At 47.4% G+C, this 19,560-nt stretch overlaps 1 protein-coding gene across 1 annotated transcript in view; it reads right to left on the bottom strand.

The window, feature by feature from the left end:
• Positions 1 to 8,318: 8,318 nt before the first annotated feature.
• Positions 8,319 to 19,560, bottom strand: part of ZFHX3 (zinc finger homeobox 3) — a 159,225-nt gene continuing 147,983 nt past the window's right edge. Inside the window, exons 8-9 of the mRNA XM_068992276.1 lie at positions 14,034 to 19,490; positions 8,319 to 9,973 (exon numbers count right to left, since the gene is read on the bottom strand). Coding sequence (XP_068848377.1) covers positions 8,319 to 9,973; positions 14,034 to 19,490 — 7,112 coding nt within the window. The remainder of the gene's footprint in view (positions 9,974 to 14,033; positions 19,491 to 19,560) is intronic.

Genomic DNA, 19,560 nt, shown 5'->3' with positions numbered 1-19,560 from the left:
AACTACAAGTACACCAAAGCACATCAGGACATGACGTGATGAAACCAGTGGTACAGAGAAAAATCTTCCCACTAGCTGTCTCTTTCACACACAGTAGTGTGTATATGTCAGTGCTACTCTCTCTCACTTCGTCTCACCCTCTTCTTCCCCTCCTGTGCCCACAAGTCCATTCTCAACATCTATGTCTCTATTCCTGCCAAATACATTAAAAATAAGGATGGCAGCAGATTCCCTACTGGCAACAATTCAAATGAGGTAACAGTGGAACACCATCTTTACACTATTTGAAAGAAACAAATAAGTTCAACTGATTACAAATCAGACTTTGAAAACTATTCAAAAATCAAACTTAGAACCATATAACAAAGAAATCAAAGCAGATACTATATGATAATGTCCTAACTACAGGCAGTATACCAAAGCTTCATTTATATGTTGTTATCCTCAGAGAGAAAGAAAAATGGCTCACCAGCCATCCACCATAGCCTTTACCAGCCCTCTCATACCAATATCAGCAATCTTATATGCAGTACCATCGCTGTTTCTGACTAAAAATGGAGAAAGTTCACAGAGCCATAGCCTTCTAAAACCTGTGTCCCCAAGGAGTTCATATATGCAGAGGCTATCACAGAAATCGTCTACTCAAGCCTTTTCTCTGCTAGTGTAGTTTTTACTCAGTTGCTCCCATGCCTCTTCCTGATGTTTATTTTGCTGGTTACTAGAATAATAGTATTTTTTTTAAAGCTCTTCCTGTGTTTTGGGCTGGAAAGATCTTGCTGCATTCCTTTGGTGCTTTCCTTTTTCAGTTTTGTTTCACATATGATTCATTTACTCTCACAGTCTCATTTTAGATACTACTGCTCCCAACCTGTGTATTCAAACCACCTCAAAAAAGGCAATGGCAGTGGGCAAGTTGTGACATCCTATTCCATTGCTTCTGGTCTGTCTCTGTAACCCCAGACATTTAAGCTGTTGACCCACCAGCATGGCGAGTCAGGAATGCCTATTCTGGCAAACAGAAGCAAACTACAAGCCATCCTTTTCTGTGACCACATTAATCATAAGAAGCTGGGCATGGAGAGAATGAAGTGCAGACTCAGTACAGTCCTCCTGTACAGCGCATGGGCAGAAACACCCTGACGAGTCTCTATGCCCTCTGAGATATGTACAGACAGGGACATATCAGCTGCAAACATGCATCAAGCAAAGACTTGATGGGATTGCAGTCCCCACAGTCTTGAAGTAAAGCAAGAGCTAGAGAGCTGTGATTCCAAGGGATCTACAGCAAACAAGTGGAGTTAATACTACAATGATAGGAGCAACAGATACTCAGCACTGAGTATGCACCAGGCAGGGTTTGAAGCATTTTATGGATATTAACTTATTTAATCTTTACAAGAAGCCTATGAAGTGGGTACCCTTATCCTCATATTACTGGGAGTAAGTGATGCCATCCAGGTCACAGTGGTGAAGCCTGTCGGACTGACTCCTGTTCTCTCAACCCCTGTCTCCGAACTATGGAGGGAGGAGGAACACCGGACAGAGACTGAACACATGGTCAGTGCCTTCTCCCCTCACTCATTACTTCACCATCCTGAACACCTGGCATCAATGTCACCCACTTTGCCTTCTTTATAGATTATTTTGAGGAATAAGCAGGAAGTAATTTTGCAGACCTTCACAGTGTATTTTAAGTGCCATGCTAACAGAAGGGGTTACAGAGGGGGTCTAAGAGACAGTAGTGATGCGCCAAGGGGGCTGTGCTGGAGGGCAAGGCAGTGTGAGTGTCCTAAGCAGCTTTCAGTGTTACAGAGACAGAGAGTATCTGCCGTTCTCATATGCTGGGCTTTGTTGTTTCTTAGCACTCACTTCTCAGGCCAGAGGATCTTGCTCCAAGAGTAAAACAGTTTATCGTTCTTTCTTTCATTCTTATATAAATAAGAGATCCCTAAATTGGATTAAACAGCCTCTTTGTTCCATACAGATAAGAAATGAAGCAGTCGTAAAGGATAAAGAACAATTTTTTTGTATCTGGAATTTAAAAACTCCAGAAGATAGCTTGAGAGGAATCTAGGGTAATTGGGTAAGACATTTAAAAAACATGCCTCTCTGAAAAAAAAAAAAGAAGAGAACAAAGAAGTAAGGAAGATACCTACCATCTTTGCTATGAAATAAAGGTAATGGAAAGCTTTGGCTACTTTAATGGCCCTGAGAGGACTAGTTTTGCAAGTTTTGCCAAAGCCTTGCTGGTCTGCACCCAGCAGTAATATACAGAGACTGAGCGGGCATGTCTGTCCTGTAATTAAGGCTACAGAGCAGAGCAGCAGGTGCAAACTTCTCATCCTTCAGCTCGACTCTTAAACTGCTTGTGCTCTTGTAACTTAAAGTCTAAACTTGTTAAAAGTGAGACTTGTAAGGTCCTTAGTCTATAACAGGAGCTAGGCACTACAGACATTTCTTTAAAGCAAAATTAGAAACAGCTACCTGACTAACACATATCAGCCATTCTAAGATGTTGCCATTTCACATTTTCCAGGGGAAAAATGTTAATTCCAAGTAGATTAATATCCACATGAGCATGATATTGCAGCCGGATTAGAAGACCTCTTTTCCCTTTTGTGTAAAACTTTTCTAGTAACAGGCGGAGTCCCTCCTTACCCAGTCCTCTCTCAATGTAATTTAGGTGCTTAGAGGTTTTTCTGATACAAAGGCCCTAACCATCACCAAGGTTTTGTCTTATTTTCTTATTAAAAATTTATCTTAAGAATTTGAATTGTAGTCACCTTCCTGTAAAGAGGTGAAGCAGCAAAAACCTCACTGCGAAACTAGTTCCGTTTAAAACATTTCAGTGTGATCCTGCCATATCTTAAAATAATTATAGCCTAGGAAGGCAGACGTGGCTTTGGGTTTGAACAGTTTTTATCATGCTGTGTGTACCTTTCTGTGGGGTCAGAAGAAAGATCAGTGACCTAACTGTGTGCCAGGAACACTTACTAAGATGGAAGCCATGTGCCTCTGCAGGAACACCCAGGAGAAGTACAGTGCCTGGAGAAAGAGCAGGGTTTCCTTAGGGACAGTGGCATAACCTGCTCGGCACAGAGGTTCCAGCTACCAGTGAGGGAACCAGCTTCTAGTGATGCCTGTACCCACTGTAGGATTCTTTGAGATGTTGAGTTAATAGGGTCACTGCTGCTGCTTGAATGCCTGCGGTAGGAACTAAGGAAAAAGACTTGGTAGACAATGGCTGTCTGAGCCAATAGAAGCAGGTTTGATAGTTCAACTCCTGGTGTAGCAAAAAAACCCTTGTTGGCTGAGGAAAGATGCTGCAGACCTTGCAAGAAGACAGCTCTCTTGCAGTGCCATCCAGGCCCACTGCTCGAGTTCCATAAATTATTTACGGGCTTTGGCTGTAAATTAGAGATGAGTGGAAGGGCCTTTGGGTCTGATCTTGGATATACTCCTTATTAATGAATTTCACACCTTTTCTGCTGGAAGGGAGGGTTTCTGATAAGAGTACCAAATTTCCTTATATACGAATTACTAGTGCTATTACTGTTTTGAAGACTCTTCTTATCTCAAATTCTACTCTAACAGAGTTTAAAAGCCCTTTGCTAGGAATGGTAAATGTAGTCAATCATTCATTTAATTCAACTCACTTTTTGTATCCTTGCGTTGTCAACAGTGGATCTGATTCCCATTTCAGAGAAGTTAATCTTACCTCTTTCCTCGCCGTCAGCAAAATTTCCTTGCTTCTTGTTGTCCCAGGTACCTAAAATTTGCATATAAACATGTGAATTAAAAGTATCAATGCTGTTAGAACTCGTTGGGGCCAAATATCATCCAAGCTGTCAGGCTTACCCTTCTCAAGGAAATAAGCTAGTCAGCTCCATCACCAACACTTCCTGCACCTTCGTAAGTGTCAGGAGAGACAAGGACACTCAGAAATATCAAAGAGCTTGTGGGCCCTGGAGTTAGTGTCCTTGTTTACACAACCTCAGGATCAACGATCAGCCTCTCTCTCACACACACAAAATCTGGTGACAGAGACAAGAACTTTTGCTCATATTTTTTTAATGTATCACAATGAGCAGGAAACATACTTGATGAAATATTTTCAAAGGAGTATATTCAATTACCATCTACAATCAACTTAACTATGACAACAAAGTTTTTGTGACAAATTTTTTTTCAGTTTGAAAGTTCCATGTGGTTCTGTTAGTCTCCATGTATTTTGGTACAGTTCGAGATCAGCATTGTTACAGTAACAAAAAAGCTAACAAGACTACATTATAGAAAAACACCAAGAACATCATTTTTGGTTTCACTTGCTCTATTTTTTTTGTTTTTTTTTTGTTTTTTTGTTTTTTTGTACATTGCAAAGGCTGTTCATATACCTCTTCACCTCAGGGTCACGTTCATGTATGCTCTTTCCTACCCAAACTTGCCCCCCTCCCCACCCCCCGAAGGAAGTAAATAAACAAAAGAACTAGTCAAAGCTTTGTTTCACAGTGGGCAGTATCTCAGCGCCAACAACCAACCAACTCAATTTATGCTTCTATTTAAAATGTTTTAATTTAATTTATTATTTAAAAAAAATATATGTCCATGAACATCAAGTGCACTGGCTTGGGTCACTGCCTCTCTCTCTTGCAACTTCCTGCCATGCCTGATAAACTCAGGTTTAAACACATGCCGTCTGTTTTACTTTATTTTCAATTGTGTAAAACTTTGGCCACATTCATATCTTTAAATAGCTTTTAATTAAAAAAAAAAACTTCCTAGATTTATTAAACTTTTCCGTGTGTGTGTGTTTCCTTCTTAAGTTTCTTTTTAGAGGATGGAAGAAATAACTCCCATTCTGTGGGCGCATTTGGTGCTGTGACTGAATGGTGCCCAGCACCAACCCACACTGTGGAAAGTCAGAAAAAAACCAACCAACCAAAATATGAAGTGTTAATGGAGGTGAAGAACTAATTTTAAAAGTGAGTTGAGATATCCTATTCAGCTACCTACAGGAATAAATTCTCTTGAGTGAGCCCAGTCTAAACAGTTGAGCATTGTAGTGAATTCATGCTTTGTAATGATTCTGGTCACAGCCACGGTGGATGTCAGCCCACAAACATCAACTAGCTCATGTCTGACCTCTAAGCGTCACCATCACTGACTGCTTTGCTACTTCTGGGTTAATGCTGAGAATTATTATTTTTTCTTTTTGAATGAACATACACGTGGGTGGTACAGTTGTAGAGGAAAGCATTAAGCATGCAACCCACTCCAGGCTGAAACACTCACATAACCCCTCTGGGGAACATTGGTGGGCGGAAGCAGGCTTAGCCACTCTACCCAACCACCTTGCTGTTGCCAAACACACCCACAAGTCGAGGCATGGCATACCAAAACACTGACAGTCACTCTGCCTCACAGAGGGAGGATGGCATAGTAGCTCCAAAAAAAAAAAAAAAAAGCCATTGGGGAGAAGGTGGCAAAATTACAAGGAAATGAACTTAAAGTTGAGGGGGGAGGAAAAGGGGTAGAAATTGCACTATTACCAAGCAGTTATCATTTTTTAAAAACAAAGTTTTCAGAAAAGACCTAGCAGAATTTGATAGGTAAAGCTAGTATTAAATTGTTAATTGGTATCACATAGAGAACCAAAAACAAAAACAAACAATTTTTTTTTCTATATGATACAGACACAGAGTAACATACAACAGTTAAATGGCAAAAAATATATATATATTTCATAGAGTTACAAACAAGATAAAATAATGGAAAACAAAACTGTACAACTTCAAAATTTAAAAATGTTCATCTCAAACACAGGGAGAAATACAAGAATTCTTGTCAAAAGAAACAGCTTGCTAAAACAGCAAATATTTTGCGTATTTGTTTTTGACACCTTATGCTACAGCTGTATACTGGTATGAATAGTTAGATGGTATTCTTTAGTATTTCTACTTAAAAAATTAAAAAAGGAATTTGCACTGTGCATCAATCAGCCTAGTTAGAAATATATACAACAGTTCAGGATCTACTCTTTCATTAAACTAAAAACAAATTCATAAAAATAAAATAGTCCCGGCTAAAAAAGAAAAAGAGAAAAAAAGAAATCCATTTTCAGATCTTGGAATGCTCCAGTCTTTTTGCAAAGTCGATGAGTGGCTTCTGCACTGGGGAAAGAAGCCCAAAAGGTGACCAGATGGAACCTGCATTCACAGTCTTCAAAGTTCCCTTTTGAAACAGAAGGAAGAGAATGAAAGGGAGAAGGACTTCAACTTTCAGGGTAAGGGGAGATTCTTTCGGTTGATGTTTGGCTATGAAAGTGAAACAGCAAAGCATCTATTTGTCTCCAAAATCTACATTATAGCAGCACAAAGTTTTCCTTTCAAAGTTCAGACCGCATTTTTTTTGTAAGATGAGAAAGGGTGTATGTTGCGTTGTGTTGTGTGTTACAGGAATATGGATATTAACATAAACACAAGTGCCTCTCACACGGTTCCTTTTTTGCTCTCTGTACGTACAAGTGCTATCTGCTTCTTTGTTGGCTGCGCTCTGGATCACTCACCGCTCAGACTGCCTAACACAAGGACAAAACTTTGAAGTGAAAAATGTGTCTTTTGGTATATGGAATTTCATTAACAGTTGCCTCTCTGCTTGCAGAAGAAGCACATAACAACCTGGGAATCTTTTGTTTTACTCTTTCTTTTATTAAACTAAGTCTTGTTTGTTTAAATCAGAAACAAATTCTCAAGTAACAAGAACCCTTTCCCTTTTTTCTGCCTCAGCAGTGAAAGGGTGTGTCTTTGGATTTTATTTAAAGCATGAAATTTCTTTTTCTGAGAGAGGAAAGAAAACAAAACAAAAACACAGAAACCAAACCCCTAACCAAAAACTTTTTTAGAAAAGAAAAGCACACAGCCCAATTACACAAACCGAAACGAATGCTTTAGTTTAAGAAAAGAATATTTGAAGCATCTACCAAACAAGGAGGGGGAAAATCAGGTGAAAAGAAGAACCAAAAGAAGGATAAATAAAAACTAAATGTACAAGGCTAACAGACGTAGATAACTAGAATTATATGCCTTTAAAAAGTTTCAACTCCCCAACCAAAAATAATCTGTGAGGATCCTAATGACCCCTAGAACCCTTTGAAATTCTTTCTTTAGTTTTATAAAATAATTCTGCAGCTACCTTCTAAGAAATGAAGGCAGCTACCTTAAATGGGAGATTATAGGGTGGGAGGAGGAAAGAGAAAGTGGAATTAAGGGACAAAGGGGAGAAAAGCTTAGGCGAATCAACGGATTGCAATCTATCTGCTAGGAATGAACAAGACAACATCAAATGAGGAGCTGTCAGCTGGACCATACAAAAAGCTAAATGTACACAAAAGGTTTTTTTTTTTTTCCTTTTAAATCTACCATACTGCTTCAGTTCATTTCCAATGCAACAATCTACTCAACACCAAAAATGGTCATATCTATCATAAATACAGAAAGTCAGTTTTTAAAACTTATTTTTTTTTAAGCTACAAGTCCTCAACACTCTGTGTGGGTTTTTTTTTTTTCCTCTGAAAGTGGGAGTGCTTAACTTTTCCCCTTGAAATTGGCTTCAGCAGAAAAGCTATCCTTAAAATCCCCAGAAAGCTAAAGCAGTTCACATTGTTTTTCTCAAATACTTTCTGCCCGTTTTTAAATTAACAAAACAAAAAATCTTTTCTGGAACGAAAATAAAAACAAACCAAAAAAAAAAAAAACCCAAAAAATAATATATATAAAACAATGATTCTGAAAACAGAACAAAGTGTGAGCGATTGACCTGAGAATAAAAAGACATTACATTTCTTTTTTTCTTTTAGCAAGCCATTGGTATCTGAATGCTAAGATAGCAAGAAATTTTTTAAAACTGTTAACAAGGTGGACTGCTTTCCCATACAGTGCATGCCGGGCTCCTCTGTGCTATCGACGTGGGGTGTTTATTGGAAAGGGGCAAATATACAAGGGGTTTAAGCTCCAAAGACATAGGGAGGCCCTGTGGACTTCTGTTTCCCAGACCAATAGTACCTTCAAAAGGACACAATATAACAGGGTTAAGGGTTTTTTTTCTTTTTAATATTAAAAGAGAAAAGAAAAGACAACAATGTAAAATCACCGGCATAGATAGGTATATGGGAAAACAACCCACGCTTTTTCTTTTTTTTCTTTTTTTTTTTTCTTTTTTGGTTAGAAGCTTTGGAATTGCAGTTAGTCTATTTTTGAAATTGGTTTGTTATTAATTTTTTTTATTTAAATTCATTTGTGTGTATTGTTCATCTTCAAAGCTTACAATCTGAAGGTGTCCGTTCCTACACTGGTCAGACCACTGTCCTTGGGGCAGCTGGGGTCTTTGGGACCCTCCACCGGGCTCGCCGGTCCGTCGGACTTTTGGCTGAGATCCGTGTCAGACTCCTCCGAATAGTCGTCTGTTGGCATCGAGGGCTGAACCCCTGAGGTGCTGCATGAACTTGAGGTAACCGTTGAAGATGAGGAGAGAGGAGGAAAAGAAGGGGGCTTCGCAGCCGAAGCCCGGGAGACCACTTGCGGCCAAGACTTCCTGGAGGCGTGGGGGGAAGCGGAGGACGAGGACGAGGAGGGGGCGGCGGCCGACGGGGGAGGGGGGCTGTCGTTTGAGTGAGCGGCAGACTGCGAGGTAGATGCGGTGCTAGGATCGGGGAAGCAGGCAGAGTGAGGTAATAAACTAGGGTGCTCTTTGGCGTTTCTTGCTGCTCTCGTGATTGTTCTGTGTTTGTGCAAGGCCGACTCGAGATGTTGACTCAGAGCTTCCTCCCCACACAGCGCGCTCTCGCACGCCAGGCAGTGGTACGAGCCGCCACCGCCGCCGCCGCCGCTGCCACCGCCGCCGCCGCCCGTGGGGACGTGAAGCACCATCTCTTGCAGGTTCACCACAGACTGGCCGAAGAAGCAGAGGGACTTCAGGTGGCTCCTCGCCGCCTCCTCGTCACCGAAGCCCGCCTGGCACTTGCGGCAGACCAACTTGTACTGCACCTTTGGAACAATGAAGGGGTCGTAGAGGGAGTCCGCACTTTTGCTTTCTGCTTCTGGCTCTTCGAGGGGTTTCGGCAGGAGGGGGGACACCTCACGGGGTGCGTTTTTCTGCTCTTCTGGTTTGGGGGATTCTTTGGCAGGGTCTTTGTCTGGGGAAGCAGCCCCCGGGGGGACTGGGGTTTGGCTTGCTTTGGGCTGCTGCTGCTGCACTTTTTGCTGCTGCTGCTGTAGTTGCCGTTGCTGCTGCTGCTGGAGGGCCTCCTGCAGACTCTGCTGGTATTGCTGGTACTGCTGCAGCAGGGAGCCCGGGGACAGCCCCATCAGGGCCTGCGACAACGCAGGGCTGTAGGGGAACAGGCCTTCCATGCCATACATCGGCTGCAGGTACCCGCTCTGCAGGGCGCCAGGGATCTGGGGGGCGTAGTAAGGAGAGAAGCCTGGTACAAAGTAAGGGAGGAACTGGCTCGTGAGCAATGCTGTGGGGTCTGAAGTCAAGGCCGCCTGCAGGGCCTGCAGCTGCGCGGGGTCCACCGCATACTCCATGGCGGGTAGTGGCGCTGAGAGTGTGGCTGCGGCCGCCGTGGGGGCCTCTCCTTTCTCCTTCTTGGGGACAGGCAGGGGTTCCCCTTTCCCTTTGTGTGCCTTCTCCTTCTCCTTGACCTTCTCACCATCTTTGTCCTTGCGTTGCGGCTGCTGCTGCAGCGGGAGCTGTGGTGCAGGTGGTGGCTGGGCTGCTGGCGGTGGCGGCTGCACCTGTGGCTGCTGGGGTTGGGGGGCTGGCTGAGGGGCCATTGCCATGGTGGCTTGTGCTGGGGTCGGGGAGCTCAGCGATGCTGAGGACGGTTTATTTGGTAATCCAGATGTGGGGAGGCCAGGGGAAGGAACTGTTGTGCTGGGCAGACCCATCAAATTCGGTTTAGGAGACGTTAAAGCTGAAAGGAATGGAGACAGAAGTCACATGTCAGTCTGGGTGGCGAGGGTGAAGCTTGGGAGGTTTTGCTTGGGAGGTTTCATCTGTGTCACTGGCACAGGGTCTAAGAGCTCAGAGCTTGAACTTAAAGGATCCTCTCTGTTGATTTAACGTTTTCAGTAGAGCTTTCTCACCAGGCCCAGGGTTGGCCAACCTGTATTTTAATCCGGACCCCACCCTGGGTCAGCTCCCATACTGTCCCTATCAGCTAAACAACTCCTAACACCTTCCTGCCCAACGTGCCACACCCATCCCACTGGGTCATATTTTCTTTGCCATGCTCCCAGCTACCATTCGCTCTGTTGCTTAGTCGCTAAGTTGTGTCCAATTCTTTGGAACCCCATGGACTGTAGCCCACCAAGTTCCTTTGTTCATGGGATTTCCCAGGCCAGAATACTGGAGTGGGTTCCCATTTCCTTTTCCAGGCGATCTTCCCGACCCAGGGATCAAACCCGCGTCTCCTGCATTGCAGGCAGATTCTTTATGACTGAGCCACCAGGGAAGCCTTTCCATTCACTCTGCCCAAGGCAATTAGTCTGGAGGCCCTCAGACTAGCTGTTGCCAGCTGGGACCCATTTGAACCAATGGCATTCATCAAAACCCCTGTAGAAGTAATACAGTATGTACAGTATGGAGAAGAGAACAAAAGCAAGAAACCCAGTCAGGCACCAAGACCACATGAATAAACACAACAGGCTCTACACATGTGCCTCTGTGACCTCCACTGCTGCCGCTGAATGGATGTGTTAGGAGGCAGAGAGAGGAGCAGGAGGAAGGGGAAGAAATGAAAACAATCCACTCAAGGTAAACAGAGCCACTGCTTTGACTCAGCTGACCTCCTTTAACAAATCTGTTGAACATCTAGGAGTAGGACTCTGGAGTCCGGTGGAAAAATAAGCATTTTCTTCTCCTGCCCCTATTTGGTTGACCGGAAGGTTTGGAAACCAGACACAGAAAGAGGGAAAAGCAATGTCAGAAACAGAAGAGCCCAAGTGCTGGCCCCAGCAGTTCCTGACACATCACAACCTAGGCCCCACTGCCTACGGGTGGCAGGCCACGGCACTAGGCCCACATAGGGCAGAGCTGCATTCTCAGTCCCACTCAGGCCTAACCCACCACTCCTGTAAAGCCTCCATCGAGCCCAGAGATTGCCATCCTCCCTGACCTTTCGCCATCTCCTGGTTTGACCCTTCTGTTCCTGGGTGATGGAAGGCTGCTGCTGGTTCATGTAGGCTAGCGAAGTGCTGGAGGACAGCACTGACCACATCCCAAACACTAGACAGGAGGCATCCCTCCTCTTCATCTGGACCGCCTTCAGCAAGAAAGCTGGGGTGGGGGGTTCCAAATAAGGCACTGTCTTCATGAGAGTAAACATTCCTGAAGGCCAGACCCAGGTGAATACAATGTTGATTTCTGGCTCCAGTGGTATATGGTGCCCTGGGCTATCACAACTGCATTAAAAACTCTCAAATTTCAGGGGTGGAGAACAAGGTTGCCTCCAGTTGCCAATCCCAGAAAAAAACATGCATTAACTTCGGGATAGCGAGAAGGATGCTTCCCTCAGCATCACATGACATCATTAACTGGCACTTCTAAAATGACAGAAAGGGACAGCTGAGATTATGTCATCCAGTTTCCTGAATGCAGTTAAGGGATCAAAATCAGAGGAGAAGATGTGTCTCTTTACTAGAAAAACCCAGTAAAGGTTTGTTAGTTAAGGTAGCACAAACAAGGCAGGGACAGACCAGATAATGAATTCCACACTCCGGACATGGCTCTGTCTACTTCGAGGCAACAGGCTTGCTCTAGGTTTTAGGCTGGAGCTGCAGCCAGAGCCAGGGGCTCAGCAGGGCAGAGAAGAAATGCCTCCTGATTGCCCCATCCCTATGGCATCAGGCTCCCAGAGAAGAACTGATAGGACAAAAGAGATTCAATTTTAAGGAACATGTACTGAACCTCTGCTATTTACCAGGCTCTGCACTAGGTGTGTTCACTCAGTAAAGCAGCTTAGTATATTCTCACAGTAACCCTGTGGCTTTGGTTTTCTCATCTGTAAGGTCAGAACCACACGAGTCGTACACTCCTGGAGTGGCTGAGGCATTTCCTGATGCGGTGTGAACTGTGGCTGACACGTCTGCCATGTGATGCTTGGGAGCTTGGCTTTCCACAGTAGATGGGTGTGGGAAGAGCTTACCATTGGGCCTGACATACTCCTTTCTTTCCTAATTCCAGATGCAGTACTCCTGGGAGCTGTGGTTCAGTTGGTGGTGGTAACTGGGGCATGCCTGGCTGCCTTGAATGATTAAGAGCATATCTTCCTACCTGGAGTCCACTGTAAGTGATCAGAACCTGAGGAGCACTAAGCATATACCCGTTGACTGACTGGCTCATACTGGGTGCTGTGGAAGGAGTACAGTGCATAGCACTGGGAGCCTGGAGGCCTGGGCGGGAGCTCTGGCTCCTGCCCTAGCTTGCTGAATGGTCTTGACCTCTCTGGGCCTCAGTTTTCTCATCTGTAAAACAAGGGGAACAGATCAGACATTCTAATTCTTTCTCATTACTATGAAATGTTGGGCCTTCCCAAGCCCCTCTGCCGAGGTCCCAGGCTGTGGGAGTAGTTCAGTACTCAGCCACTTCCCGTCGCCTGTTTCCTGGCGACTCTATCTAGCTGACTCTTCTCATCATTCTGTGATACTACTTGTCAACACAGGTAAGCAGCGACTTCTATATCTGAATGCTTTCTTCTCTTAGGATAAGAAAGTGGGATTAGGAATGAGGTAGCTTCATGTCCTGTAAAACCACTGACAAAGTTATAAAACTTGGATTTAATTCAACCAGAAAGCAGAGCCGCTCTGGGAAGCAGCTGAATCGCTAGAGCCCCTGGGAACTGGGACGTTTCGAAGATAAGGAGGCACACTGAAGGGCTCTGCTTTAGCGAATGTGCACTGGTCAATACAGGCTGTGGGGGACTTACTAACTCGTGCTAAGCCTCACAGGATCCTTCCTAGAGGTGAGGGTCCAATTTAGGAAAGACAGCTGGATCCAGAGAAGACGGGTGAAGAACGAGGAGGAGGAGGAACAAGAGAGGCACACAGGAAGAACTGTGCAACTCCCTATGAGGTAGAGTACCAAGTGTGTGACTCTGCATTAGAAAGGGAAATGGGCAGAAGGAAATGAAGAGGTGATTGAACACCCCTAAAAGTAAACATTTTCGGTTTAGACGACGATAAAACACGTCATAATTCAGAACCACATTGCACAATACAAGTTCCTGGTCGGTGCATTCCAGTATAGAGGTAGTCTAATTAGAAACTAGAGGGCGGTCCAGTGGTTAAGACTCCATGCTTCCACTGCAGGGTGTGTGGGTTCAATCCCTAGACAGGGAACTAAGATCCCACATGCCACATGGTACAGCCAAAACCCCAGACTAACACACCACTGTGTTTCTGAATCAAAGGGAACCCCAGGAGTAAGGCTCCAGCTTGTGAGAGCTACTTCCTGGTAGCATCTCTCCTGCCAGAACAGGTCTCTGAAACAGGAGGTGGGACCTCAGTGGACAGCAAAAAGTTTATTTAAATTCTTTTGAACCTGTTCTCAGAGGGCACAACCCAGAATTAGCTAGGATGTTCAAATGTTTTATATTTTCAATAGATTTCTAGATGGGATCTGCATTTCCACAAAGACTGAATGGAAGGTCCATAATGGAAACTGCTGTCTCAAAAACAACCCAGGATCTAGTACACCAGAACCCTCCAGTTCATGCCCATAGCCTACACCCTGGTCTGTGCTGAACACCAGGCAGAACTATGGTTTCAGGAGATCGTTCCAACTCCAGGGTCCCCATTCTTGGACTGGGAAGTGGAGGGTCATGTACATCACAGCTCTCGGGAGACTCAATGGAAGGGACCTGAAATTCTGTTGCAGTTAGAGAACTAGGAATGTGGAGCCTCCCACCTGCCCAGCACTCAGGTTTTGTGTGGTGGCTCTTTACTACTGGGAGAATCACTGAGAGCAGAACCCACCTGTGTTGGATGGAGTGAAGCCTGGCAGGGAAGGGCTGTTGAGGCCGGGGAGCAACACAGGAGGAATGCCCTGGAGCGCCGGGTATGCCGTAGGAAGGTTGAGAGCCTGCAGAGGGGCGTTGTCAAACATCCCTTGCTGCTGAGCTGCCAGTCCAAGGACCTCATTGGCCTTTTTAATCCGGTCCAGTTCTTGTTGAGCCATCAGCTGACGTACAGTGGCTGGGTCAAAGTACTCTTTCTCCTTGTCCAGCTGGCTTCCAATGGTGTCTTTAACTTTGGAGATATGCTGTTGGGAAAAGATATGGTCACGTACAGACAGCCGAGCGCTGTACTTGATGCCACACAAAGTGCACTCTGTTTTGGGTCCCTCGTAACTCGTTTGGTTTATACCAAAATGCTTGGCCATGCTTAACTTGGACTTCTTTTCTTTTGCCCGGGCATTCTGGAACCAGACCTGAACAACTCTCTTTGGCAGTCCAATGTCATTGCCCAGGACTTCACACTCCAGCATGGTGGGTGTCCGGTAGTCATTGAAGCATGACTTGAGGACCTTCAGCTGTAGATTGGTCATTTGAGTGCGAAAACGTTTCTGCCCGGGCCGATCCCCACTGTCTCCAGATTTGCCTGCAGACCCACTCACACCAGGGCTTGGAGAGCAGGGGTCTGCAAGGCTTGAGGTTTCACTGTAGTCCACGGTACCTTCATTGTCATATTCCTTGCTGTAAAAGCTGGGAGCTGGGCTGACCAGGCCAGATGACAACCGATCTTCATACTCGGACATTGCCATCATGGCTGCTTTGGTCAGCCCTTCACTGGGCGCAGAAGAGGATTTGGTTTCAGTTGCTATTCCCGTCGCACTATCATTATCCGCATTGCCCTCGTCTCCAGTAGTGGTATCTGTGATCGCTGTATTGACTGAGGAACAGTCATCGTTGTCCAGCTTAGTCTGGTCAAAGTTTAGATTAACTGAGGACATGGAGGGGCTTTCAAAATCTTCTATGCCTTCCACCTTGATGGAAGAAGGGCTCAGAAGAGTCCTGGGAGACAACTCCATGGTTTTGCTCACAGGTGAGAGAGGAACACCTTGGCCATCACTACTACTTGGGGGTAGGTGGGAAAAGCTAGTTCCATCAAAAATATCTCCCTTCATTTGCAGTCCCCCATCACAGTCTAAGAGCATTGCAGACAGAGTTAGGTTGTAGCCAGCTCTCTTGGCTTCATGCCAATGACGGGACCGGATATGAGCCTCCAAGGCCGTCTTGGCTTTGAAGAGTGCTCTGCAGAAAGGGCACCTCCTGTGGGCCTGCGCTGGGCCCACCGCCCGGAACTGTCCTTTCCTTTCCCGGGCCCGGGTGTTCTGAAACCAGACTTGGACTACACGCTTCTTCAAGCCCACCTCATGTGCGATGTGATCCAACATCTTTCGAGTTGGATTGGAGTCCAAGAGATACTTTTGGTAGAGAATTTCTAGCTGTTCTGGCGTGATAGTTGTCCTCAGACGCTTGTCTCTCTGAGGTTCTTCTCCCCCTGTCCCACTGTCATTTTCTCCAGGGCTTGCACTGGCCTTTTCCTCCAGCTTCCTCTTCAGAGTGTTCATCGTGGAGGTGGGAGTTGAAGGGGAAGTGGCTGAGCTTGCGGGAATCTGAGGTATGGCCCCAGAGAGCAGCTGGCTTGCCAGCAGTGGGTTACTAGGGTCAAACAGCATGAAAGGCATATCCAGTGACCTGTCCAAGAACTGGGGGTGGATGAACTGGTTCTGTGCACTCAGGAAATGAAGCTGCTGATGCTCCTGCCAGTGCTCAAATGATGGGAAGGCCAACTTGCACTGGTCACACTGGTAGGGGATTAACTGAGGAGGTAGGTTGGCCAGCGGCTGAGGAGTTGACGTATGGAGGGGCTTAAGGGGCAGGTGGGAGAGCTGGGAGGGGCTGGGGCTCGACTGGGGCAAGGGGCACTGAGGGGGGGGTGCCTGTGGAGGAGGCTGCGTAGGTAGCGGCGTGGGGGACGTCAGCTGCGGGAGCTTCTGCTGGGCAGTGCTCATCTTCTGCTCGGGCTGGTCTTGCTGCTGCAGCTCTGCCTTTGGTTGTCCTTGCTTCTCTTGGGTTTGGTTCGGCTGTGCACTGGGAGGTTCAGCCTGCTTTGGTTTTTCATCACTCACCTCTGGTTTTGCACTGAAGGTGGCCAGCTCATCAGCCTCTGATGGAAGCTGCAAGAAAGCAGAGGATGCTGTATTGGCCGCGGGTGCTGGGGTGCTGTAAGCCTGGGAGGGCATCGGGGTGCTGCAAGAGGAACTGGTCGGTGTCAGGATTTCCATGGCATCCATGGAGTCCTCATTCTGGCTGTCATCCTGCCCTTCCTCGTCCTCATCCTTGTAACACAGCTTCTTCTGGTGCTTGATGAGATCGAAGATGCGCTGGAACACCAGGCTGCACTTCTTGCACTGGTAGTTCAAGTTGCTCGTTCGAATATACCTATCGTTTGTAAGCTCACGCCGCTCTCCATCTTTGCCCTCTCCCTGATTCTCATAATTTTTCCTGGCCTTCTGTCGGGCGTTTTGAAACCAGACCACTATGACTCGGGTTGGAAGGTTCAGTAAATTAGAGAGTTGCTCAAATTCATCGTCCTTTGGGTAAGCATTGGCATCAAAGAAGTCCTGCAGGACCCTCAGCTGATAGTCGGTAAACCTTGTTCTCGAAGACCTCTTGCTCCCCCAGTACTCCTGCTTCTGAGGTTCTGGTGAAGGGGGCCGCGAGTCGATCTTGAGCTCCTCCAGGCTGGTGATGGGAGGATTGCTGAAGTTGTAAGGGGAGTCCTTGTTCCGCTGCCGCTCTTTGAAGAGCGTGTTTCTGAACCAGTGCTTGATCACTTTCTGGGGCAACCCGGACTTGTCTGCCATCTCTTTGATCTGCTCTTCACTGGGGGAGTTGTTAATGTCAAAATACTGCCTCAGGACTCGGAGCTGGTCATCTGTGATCCTGGTGCGAGGGCGCTTATTCTGCTGCTGGAGCAGACTTGGATTGAGCTGATGCTGGTACAGCTGGGCCAGGTCCGCGGGCAGAGGCTCCACGGGTCCAAGCTGAGGGGGCAGTTGAGCCGGCAGTGTCTGCAGTGGCATCGTCTGCATCATGAGTGGCGAGAAGATGGGCAGCTCCATGGGCATGGAGAGCTGGGTGAGTGGCACGGACGGCTGGGCCGGGGCAATTGTGGGTGAAGTGATGGGTGGGGCCGATGTGGGGATGGCTGGGGTGGATGCTGGCTGGGGTGGTGCTGCCGGCAGCGGGGGTGGAGGCGGGGGTGGAGGCGGGGGTGGCGGCTCGGGGGTCTGAGGCCTCAGGGGGTACAGCTTGTCGTAGTGCTCGCGGTACTGTTTGGCAAATTTCTCTAGCTGTTTAAATGGAAAGTAATTTTGATGAACGTGCTCTTGATGACTCTTTAAAATCAAGATGTTAGAAAACAGCTTGCCACAGGAGTCACACTCGAGCTTCTCTGGGTTCTCACCCTGCTCCGTCTTCCCATTCTTCTTCTGCACCTTCTGCTTGTTCTCATTGTACTGGATGACCAGCTCAAAGCCAAAGTTCTCCAGCAAGGCCTTGGTAGCATTCCCTCTGGCATCCGAGGCAATGCGTGGAGGGAGCATGGACGGCTCAGAACTAACCCCCGGGGCCAGTTCTTTCTTCTCTTTGGCCTTCAAGGCATCGGGCAGTGATTCCTTTGGTCCCGAGTTGATCTCTCCCCCCTCGGCACCATCCCTCTCTCTCTGGCTTTCTTTCTCCTTCTCTTTGATGACCAGTTTGTTTTTCTTTTCAGTGTGCTGGCCGGGCTGTAGGAGGGCAGGGTGACTCTGGGGCAGAGGGAGCTGGCTCTGCTGCTGCTGCTGCTGCTGCTGCTGCAGCATCTGCTGGTGGCCCTGCTGCGGGATCTGAACCTGGGCCTTCAGGTCTTCCAGCAGGCCTGGGCCCGTCCCAGTCAGCGTTAGAGCCCCACTGGTCACCGGCAAGCTCACCTCTGGGTTGAGCTGGAATTCAGCACTGGGGATGTAGAAGGGGAAGAGGAGATGCTGCTGTTGCTGCAGCTGGAGCAGGGTCTCGGTGGTCATGGGGAAGTGAGGCAGAAGGGTGGGGTTGAACAGCTGGGACTGGATCAGAGCCGCCTGCTGCTGCAGCTCCTGCTGCAGGTGAGCTTGAACTTGGGCCTGGGCCTGGGCCAGTGTCTGTGCTTGTTGTTGTTGCTGCTGCTGCTGCTGCTGCTGCTGCTGCTGCCTGGATGCAATCATGTCTGCCAGCTTCTTCCGGTTGGCTTCCTTGGGCTCTGCAGGGGATGCAATGTTGGCACTAATGGGGTTCCCCAGGGGTGGTATTCCTACACTTTCAGCGGGCACTTGACTCAATAAGCTGGAGCTCGCAGCGATGCCAGCACTGCTTGGGTTGGTGGTGGTAAAGGTGTTACTGCCACTGGTGCTCACAGGACTCGGGGTAGAGGAGCTCAAGGGCGCTGTGCTGCTGCCCCCAGTGCCATTGCTGCTGCCGCTCGCTGCCTCCAGCTTGGCTGCCCGGGCCTTGGTCTGATGCAGCACAGAGCGCATATGGATCTCCAGGGTGGAACTCTGGCTGTAGGCCACGTTGCAAGTGTTGCACTTAAAAGGTTTGTTGTCAGGGCTGCTGGTGGGTTCTGGCTGACCGGTGGCCGATTCTTGAAGGGCTCTCTTTAACTTGTGTAGGTGGGAGACAGAATTGTAGTGCACGAGCAGGATGTTCTTTTGAGTGAAAGATTCCTTGCAGACGGTACACTTGTAAGGGCGAGAAGGGTCCAGGAATTTTTCCATGGTGAAGTTGGGGCCTTTGCGGAAAGGTAGAGCTCTCTTTGGCTCTGAGCCCGAGTCCTCTTGTACTGACCCAGAGTCGCTGCCCGTCGGGCTCTGTTTATCCTCCAAGTCACTCTCTTCCTCCTTGTCTTCCTCCACGATTATGGTGTGGTCCTCGGCCAGGGTGGGGTCCCCCATTGCCAGGAGGTCCCCATTGGCCAGAAGGCCACCATAAAGCTGCTGGATGTCGGCCTCACTCAACTCCAGGTGGCTTGTCTCGAGGTGTTTTTTCAGAGCCTGGAAAGTTCGGAAGCTGCGCTGGCAAAGACAGCACATGGTGGCAGCTCTGATCACATGGTACTGAGAGTGGAGCTGCAGCTTCTCCACCGTCTTGAAAGCCAGGCTGCACTGGTTGCAGCGGTACTTGTATACATGGCGATCTGACACTGGCAGCTGAGGCCTCTTGGCGTGAACCTCATTGAAGTGTGTCTGGAGGGTGGCAGAAGTTTTGAAAACCTGGTTGCATCCCTTCTTCCAGCACAGGAAGCCTGAGTCTTCTCTCACAGAGCCCGAGTCCACAGGAGAAGGTTTCAAATCTCCACTGTGTTCTGTGCTCGCAGAGGGTAAGATGTTCTTTCCCAGATCCTCTGAGGTTTCTGTAAAGAAAATAGAAATCAAGCCCAGTAATAAAGAGGGCTTCGAGCTGCCTACCTAGCAGGGCCTCAT

The sequence above is a fragment of the Capricornis sumatraensis genome, chromosome 20 (genome assembly GCF_032405125.1).
Source record: "Capricornis sumatraensis isolate serow.1 chromosome 20, serow.2, whole genome shotgun sequence".
Lineage (NCBI taxonomy): Eukaryota > Metazoa > Chordata > Mammalia > Artiodactyla > Bovidae > Capricornis > Capricornis sumatraensis.
The sequence above is the reverse complement of the archived record's forward strand: the minus strand, read 5'-3'. Positions and strand labels throughout refer to the sequence as shown.